Consider the following 8,412-nt stretch of genomic DNA (forward strand, 5'->3'; position numbering starts at 1 on the left):
ATTTGAGGGGCTACAAACGGCTTTGGGAAATTCTCGGATATTTGGACGGGCATGCGCATGCGGCTATCGTTGCTGCAGTGAAGCAGGTACCAAGTTATAAAGTATTAATTACATTCATCTTTGTTTTTATGCCCGTTGGCTATCTACACTTTCTGCTAGGCTTGCTTCAACATGTCATCTCAAGCCACAATGCTTGGCGCCGAATTGCCTGTATCACCCCAGCTCTTCCTGCTGGGGATCGTCTTGACTGGATATCTGTTTTACAATTATATCATCTTTCCAACCCCCCAATCCGTGGCCAGCTTGCAATTTCTGAACAGTTCGCCTGGAGAATGGTTTCCCTACCTTCGGGCACTCTATCGCAACACCTTGGATCTTAAAAAGACTCTTTACCTGCACCACACTGAGCACAAGAATGAGACGGTCCGCGTTCCTATCCTGGGACCCGGTCAAGACAAGTTGATTCTGTTGCCGTCTTCCCAAAGGAAATGGCTCGTGGATCAGCCTGACTCTGCCGTGAGCATGCATGAACAGACCACCAACCACTTCCAATGGAACTATGGCACCATCTATCCCACTCGCGACCACAACAAAGTCCCCATTCACATCATAGCCACCAAGCTCACTCGGGAGATTGGAAACCTGATCCCGACCCTTTCGGAAGAGTTAGATCTTGCACTGGCCAAGTATTGGGGAGATGACGTCTCAATCGGCGACGAGTGGAAGGAGGTGGGAGTTTACGATACGCTGCGGCCCATCATCAGTCAAGCAATCAATCGCATATTCATCGGAGAGCTGCACTGCCGAAACGAAGCAGTTCTTGATGCTGGATTCTCGTACGCAAAAGTCATTCCGTTCGAGGCAAACATGCTCTGGCTCATTCCCAACCCGTTACGGCATCTTTTGGCGCCTCTGATCACACTCCCATCCCGCTGGTGCGAGAAACGGTGGTTCAATCTTACCATCGATGAGGTTCGCAAAAGATTGGCGGCTAGAGGACATGGCAAAGAATCCGATAAATACGTCGGGGGGCTTGAGGAAGGGGCCAGGAATGACTTTTTGGCGTGGCTCATCGAGTACGGAGAATCCCAAGGAGATCCCTACCTGTTGGATCCCGAAGTCCTCTCGGCGCGCATCTTGCTCCTCAACGCCTTTGCCCTCCACACCAACGTCTTTGCCATTGTGCACATGCTTCTCGATATCGTCGGGGCAGGAGTCGAGCAAGGCTCCAAGATTGTTGCCGAACTCCGTCAAGAGATCAACGATGTTCGTGCCGCTCATAGCGAGGATGAGGGTTGGAACAAACGATCACTTGCCAAGCTGGAGAAGCTGGACAGCAGCTTCCGGGAGAGCCAGCGAGTCAACACCATCTTGAGTCTGGGCCCCCTGCGAATTGTAGGAAAGGAGGGCATCACTACCCCCTCCGGCATTCACATTCCACCGGGCTATCAAGTTGGCATCCCGGCTTACTCGATCCACTTTGACACCGAGATCTACGGAGCTGACACTGAAGCTTTCAAACCATTCCGCTTCTACAACAGAAGAAAAGACGCACGGGACACTGGTGATAGTCTCAAGGGAGCTAGACAAGCGTGGGCTACCACATCTGCCGACTACTTGTCATTCGGGGCTGGTTTGAACAGCTGTCCGGGAAGGTTCTTTGCTTCTGGAATGTTAAAGGTACTCATGGCCAACATCTTGTTGAGGTATGATTTTGAGTTTCAGGAAAAGAGAGCAAGTAATTTGTGGTTTGGAACCAACCACATCCCTCCAATGAGTGCAAAGATGAGAATTAGGAGGAGGCAGTTGTAGTAGACCAAGATAGCCAAGGCAGTCAAGGTTTTGTTGATGCCCGAAATACAGCCACATCGTCTTTGTTCATCCGTCGTCCTTAGCCGCTTTCTGTCTTTGTACATGCACAACTGTCGTTTCGGCCATTTGCGACTTATTGCAGAACTCTTTGCCATGAAATGTTGATACTTTGGGCCCTTGGTTAAAGCCTCTACAGTCGTCCACGGACATTTCGGCCCGATTGCACCCCACGATGGCTACTACCGTAGATGCAGTACACCTACCCTACCACAAGTCACAAACAGCTGACCGTCAGGCCAAGCGCATCCATGTCTGGAGTAACTATTCCCCAGACCATGTTGAGCGATTTTGCCAACAGACCCGCTCTCATATACGGTGTAGGGCCTCACGAGTCACAGACCTGCTGTCGTTTCTTGGAACAAGCTGGACACCGGATCATCCAAGTGGCCCTACCAGCACTGCAGCAATAACCGATCGGATCCTCTCTTCTTGCCACATGTGAACTTCTTGTTTTGTCGTTGATGGGGGAAAAAAAAAAAGAAGGAAAAACTCCGGTCTTACTGCTTGGCAAGTGGAACCCTGGCATGACAAGAACATTGAAAGTTGCGGGCCGCTACCAGCGACCGCTAGTCAGAAAGCTTAGCCGGGGCTTGGCGCATTTAATTAAACGCCCTCCGCCCTATAGGAATTTTCTTTTTTTTTTTTCTGTCACCCTGCTGAACAGGTGAACAACTGTCACTTTTTCTATCCATTTTTCATGCAACCCTCCCAGGTGGGAACGTTGTATCACAATATGCAAAGTGGCGGGACGTACAAGGGGTAATATAGTGGACAATTGCGCTGGTTAACCCCCCCTATAGGAAGGTTTTTCCGCAACGGCCAGGAAACCTGGGGGGGAGTTTTGCGGGGTGGAGTGGACTTGTAACTGCGCCATATTCATCTAATAACTACCTTACACGATTCACGTACCACACTGATTTTGCCCCTTGTATGGGTTGATTTATCCAAGGGGGGCGAGACATTGTCACTTGCAGTCGAATGTTAAGCTCGTCAGACGTCGAACGAAACGCCATGAAACTTTCAGTATTGGCGGTAGCCAGCGTGTGCTGCCTGGGGGTGACGGGAGTACGAACTTCAAATGCAGCATTCGATATCAACGCAGATTGGATATCTTGGGATGATGATACGTGGACTTTGAAGTCTACCAAGCCGCTACCAGGGATATTTACCGCGTGGCTACCACAATCGAATGGGTATGTAAACTGTCACGAATCAATATTGTAATTCCTCGACCCCGTGTCTTGTAATGTTGCGCACGGAGCTAACAACACACGCTATGATGTAATAGCTACTTTGGTCTTGCGCAGGGCTCTTTAGGGCCATTTTATGAACGCAGTCGTCGAAATGACTCTGAAGGATGGCCATCTTATAGCAAGCCTCGAAGGACTTTCGCCACCGTCACGGGATTCTGGGGGAGTCTGCCTAGTACGCTTGAGCCTGGGGAGTTGGGTGAGAGCTTCATCTCTGGTGTGCCTCACTTTACAGATTTACTCGTCGAGGCATGTGGTAGTGTGCTCAATGGAGGTATAAGTGTATCTGAAATCACTCAGTTTGAGTCAACGCTATCTTTGTAGGTATAATTGTTCCGAACCTTTAACTCCAATATGATGACTAACGTGAATGTCTCACAGCAAGACGGGGATACTCACATGGTCATATATCTGGAGCCCCCCAGAATGCCAAGATGGAAGGAGCATAAAGATATCTTATGAATCCTTGGCTTCACTGGCGGAAAGACGCCTGGCAGCTGTGAAGCTAGTTATTTCCAGCGAGCATGGCCTCGATGACGTGCATGTTGTTGATCTTCTAGATAACCAGTCCGCTTTACGCACGACGACCATCAAGAAAGGGGCGAACCTGGCCAAGAGTCAAATCTTTTGTGCTGTATCCCCCAACAAACTTGATGATATCATGGCGTATGTGCTGTCATCGACGGTTGGAGATAATTTGATACCCGTGGAAGCCAATGAAGAGTACTCCAGTGACCTTTTCTCCTCCTTTGACAACCTAGCAGCAGGTTCAACCAACTCAACCACCAATTCCGAGTCCATATCCCCGGCACAGCGATATCGATTGAAATCTGGTCTACAATCCACCACAGTTTACAAATTCGCAGCCATCGCTTCATCAGAGCATTATAGGACAGAAACAGAGGCTGTGGTGTCGGAGGTTGTATCTTCTGCCGTAAAGCAAGGATATGAGTCTGCACGGAAACAGCACACTGCTGAAGTGCGTAAGCTCATGAGTTCAGACTTCGTGGCGGACTTTCGAGATCCAAAGACAGCATCCCTCCCAGACGACAATACGGTCAAGACGTTGCAAATCGCTGCGATTTCGTCTGCGTACTACCTCTACACGAGCCTCATGCCATGGACTCCAAATGACGACAACCCAAGCACTTGCATCGCATGCAATTCTCTTGCTGTTGGCGGATTGGTTTCTCAAACGTATGGAGGCAAGATCTTCTGGGACGCTGATCTCTTCATGGCTCCCCCCGTCCAAGGAGTGCATCCCAAGTTGGCGAGACAGTTTGCTCTTTACCGCATCAACCGAGCAGAGGAGTCTCGCAAAAACACCAAAAGACACAATCTGCAAGCTGGGAGCATGCTTTATGCGTGGACAAGCGGTCGATACGGGCAATGCTACAACATCTCTGCCCCCTGCATCATGTACCAATATCACCTCAATGCCGATATTGCTTTAAGCATGACCATGGCCCGGAACACAAGCGGTGATAGGACTTGGTTTGAGAATTCAGGGGCAGTGGACGTTATTGACGGGGTTGCCTTGGGTCTGAGCGACTCTTTAACACGACGAGAAGGAACTGGTCACTGGGGTATTGATGTCATGACAGATGCCGACGAATACTACATGTGGGTCGCAGACGGTTCATTCACTAGTACTGCAGTCGGCACCCTGCTTGAACTTGCCTCAGAGGCTCGTAACAAACGAGGCATCCCACTAGAGCCTGACTGGCTTGACCAGATCGAGCACATGATAATACCCACATCAGAAGACAACGTTGTTCTCGAGTTTCGGGGAATGACAAACGATGTCTTGCCCAAGCAGGCAGACATTATCTTATCTCACTATCCCTACGATTACAAGCGAAATTTCTCCCTCGGCAAATACAGAGCTGCCATGGACTTTTACGCGGTCCGTACGGATCCCCACGGCCCAGCCATGACGTGGAGCATGTACGCCATCACAGCCAACTCCCTAGCCACTTCAGGTTGCGCATTCTGGACATATCTCGTCAAATCATTCCAGCCTTATATGCGCGGCCCTTGGTACCAGTACTCCGAACAGCAAGACGATGAGCCTGGTGTCTTGGACCCGCTGACGGGTAACGCCATCAACACGGCATTCCCGTTTCTCACTGGTCACGGTGGTCTGCTGCAGATTTTCACGGCTGGATTTCTCGGTTTACGCGTCACGCACCGGAATCTTTTGATAAACCCGTCCCTCCCTCCACAGCTTCGTGATTTCAAGCCACCCATCCAATTTTACAACGGGGCTGTTGTCAGCTTCGTTATGAACCGCACGCATACTTCGATCACGCGGCGCGATGCATCGACTTTTGATGGTTTGGTGCCGGATCAGTACGGCCAAGACAAAATGCCAATTACTATTGGCCGAGGCGTGGATGACCTCGGTGCGCAGACTGTACATCTGCACATCAATGAAACCATAGTCGTGCAGAATAGACTGTACGACACAAATCTTTCCGTGCCAAGCAATATCCTGCAGTGTCAACCTGCTACCTCTAACCATGGCGAACTGGCTTTTGCAGCCACTGATGGATACGGAGGAACCTTTTGGCAGCCAGACACGGATGAGCCCACGGCTGCTTTAGTGGTGAGTCTGGGATCACAGGAGCCGCGGCTGTTGGAGGCTATTCATTTGGACTTTGCCATGCGCCCACCAAAGCATGTCAGAGTGTCAGTCTCGAATATATCGGATTTTGAATCCGCCACTGTCTTGGCGGACCAAGACATACACATTACGAAGCCGTGGGTCCCTGAATCGCCAGTAGTGAAATATGCAGGAAACATCACCACCATCCAGCTCAGGGAGGCAGTTTGGAGTGGTGCGTATGCGAAACTCGAGATTACCGGGTGTTGGACGGATGATGGTGCGGGGGCAACAGTGGCCGAATTTGGGCTGTTGGCTGGAGATCACAATGGATGAAAAGACCACTCACCTTTTATAGCTACATGATTACACTACTTCTGTGGCGTTTACCTCGACACAAACAGATGGTGTGAGCTACCATATTTACGCTCTAATCTCGTGCCCGAGAACGCCCCGAATTCGGCCGTGTAATGTCGAAGGTGGGCGGGTGCCCAAATCCGTGCTTGAATCCGTTAATTATACTTATAAATGGCTTTGATTCATCACGAATCTGAACATTGTTACAGCAGTATAGCATTCAAGTAAGGTGTCTTTTAGGCTCGTCTTCTTTCTTTCAAGATCCAAGCCAAGTAAACAAGATTCTATATCCAAAACCAATCCCATGCCGACGTTTATCAACACCACAGGCACCATTTAGGGTTCCAAGCCGGTTTAAGCCCTGGATAGGCGGAAGTCACTCCCGTTACGTTCTCCCAAGGCACACAGCCTGTTACCGCATATTCATCTTCGTCGGGATATGGGTATTTGAGGTTTTTATCTTTGTATTTGGCTGCAATGCTTTGAATGACGCCTGGTGCGAGCCCCTCGGTTCTGATGTGGTAAACGTAATATAGCTTAAATCCATTTATAGTGGTTTTTGCGTATTCTATAGCGACTTTCCTTTTCCCAGATGCTGACACGTACGGGACTTCGGTAAAAACATCGTGTTGGTGGTAATGCAGTCCTTTCGGTTGGTGGCCCCAACAGTAAAAGCCGTTTTGGGTACTGACTTCAGTGTCACTGCGAATATCACTGAGGTAAATTTTGGGCGGAATGTCGGCCAAGGTGCGTCCTATGATCGATAGAAAAATATAAGGTACAAAAAGCAGAAAGTATGCCATATTCTGGGAATAAATGGTATTTGTGGTTCAAATTTTGGTATTAAAGTGCTCGGACATGTAAAGAAGGTAGAGCTGAAGAAGAAAATACAGGAACAGGGCGAGGGTTAAACACAAAGATTGGCAAGCTTTTATGAAAATGCATTTAACAAGTTTTTTTTTTAAGTTGTCCCATCGTTCAAATCTTACGGGAATACTTCTGTAACTTTCTTTACTCTAAAGGCAATCATAATGCGTGGTTAAAGTTTAACATTGAACAGGTTTCTACCTATCTTTTATTAGTATATACAAACAGGGAAGTTACTTGTAACCCAGTCAACTATTTTTATTCTTTATGCAGCGTTTTAGATAGTAATTAACTGAATAACAAAACTGGGGGCGAAAAGAGTTACCATGTGCTCTAGCCAAATATGAGTTGTTTGTTTGTTTGGCGCGCGCACGCACGCAATTAGCACTGCATCTTCAAATGAAGTCGCGCCTATATTACAGCATCGCCTTTTGGATAGTTTTCGTAAATTTCTTGTCGATATGGAAGCGCGGGTCAATAAAATTCCTCCCATTCCTTTACTTACATAATTATATGATTAAAATCACAGTGTTTTCGAAACCTAACAAGGAATTTATACAGCAGAGGAATAGCTTTAGCTAAAGGCGATTAGCTTACGAATATATATCGCCGACTCTGGTGCGTGTTGTATACATTTTGATTTATATTTGGATAAAAATGATTTTCGGAGAGTTCAAATGTAAGGTTTGATAAAATTTAATATAGGAGCCTGATGAAAAGTAGGATGACTATCGTATATAACGGTTGAATGCGGCTCGGTATAATATGAGGTAATCAAGGGTAGATTTTAGGTCGTTTGGTGGGGTCTAAGCTGAATAAATTGATTAGGGCTGTGCTTAAAACTGAAGTTCGGCGTGCCTTGGTTTATTTGTCGATGATATACATTGTTCTGTATTCTGTGACAAATCTAGGCCTATGCGTTCCCAATATTTACCACGTAACTGGTCCCATGTTGCTTAGGCTGCTTAAGCTACATTCACCCTCAACTTAATTGTGGTTTATCCTGTGTCTGCAGGGTCTGAGCCAAGACGAGTCAGAGTAAGTTGATAAAGGCAATGGGACACAAGGCATACTGTGCAAAACGACCGCAATTCCAACAAAAGCTGGAATTTCCTGTCTTTACGCAGTTTATTGAATAAGAATCTTCAGTCGGATCTGGTTCTACAAACAGGGACCGACATAAAGGATTGTAAAATTGACACGCGTTGTGGCAAAGTTGCCTCTTTATCCAATAGCAAAAAAGGTGACTCCCTGACTATTAATGTCTCTCTCATTGAGTATAGCCCATACTAAACAATGAGTAGCAACTATTCCAGTACCAAGTATATGGACAGGCTAATAAAAGCTTGAATTGTTGGGTGACTTGGTGGATGCTAAGTATAATAGCCGGTGATCCAATGTGCGATTGTACACAATACGGCCTTTAAATGAATGAGGGATATCCCATCGTGGGTGACAAAC

At 47.6% G+C, this 8,412-nt stretch overlaps 3 protein-coding genes across 3 annotated transcripts; 2 read left to right on the forward strand and 1 right to left on the reverse strand.

Annotated features, from left to right (window-relative positions):
• Positions 1-171: 171 nt before the first annotated feature.
• PgNI_02856 (uncharacterized protein) lies at positions 172-1,812 on the forward strand (the record flags this gene model as incomplete). Its single annotated transcript, XM_031122913.1, has 1 exon — positions 172-1,812. The coding sequence occupies one exon, from the start codon at positions 172-174 to the stop codon at positions 1,810-1,812; it is 1,641 nt and encodes a 546-aa protein (XP_030985431.1).
• A 1,071-nt stretch (positions 1,813-2,883) lies between these two features.
• PgNI_02857 (uncharacterized protein) lies at positions 2,884-6,063 on the forward strand (the record flags this gene model as incomplete). Its single annotated transcript, XM_031122914.1, has 3 exons — positions 2,884-3,065; positions 3,161-3,442; positions 3,504-6,063. The coding sequence occupies 3 exons, from the start codon at positions 2,884-2,886 to the stop codon at positions 6,061-6,063; spliced, it is 3,024 nt and encodes a 1,007-aa protein (XP_030985432.1).
• A 338-nt stretch (positions 6,064-6,401) lies between these two features.
• Positions 6,402-6,887, reverse strand: PgNI_02858 (uncharacterized protein; the record flags this gene model as incomplete). The annotated part of the gene is made up of 1 exon (XM_031122915.1): positions 6,402-6,887. The coding sequence occupies one exon, from the start codon at positions 6,885-6,887 to the stop codon at positions 6,402-6,404; it is 486 nt and encodes a 161-aa protein (XP_030985435.1).
• Positions 6,888-8,412: the final 1,525 nt, after the last annotated feature.

Source organism: Pyricularia grisea (genome assembly GCF_004355905.1).
Source record: "Pyricularia grisea strain NI907 chromosome Unknown Pyricularia_grisea_NI907_Scaffold_2, whole genome shotgun sequence".
Classification (NCBI taxonomy): domain Eukaryota; kingdom Fungi; phylum Ascomycota; class Sordariomycetes; order Magnaporthales; family Pyriculariaceae; genus Pyricularia; species Pyricularia grisea.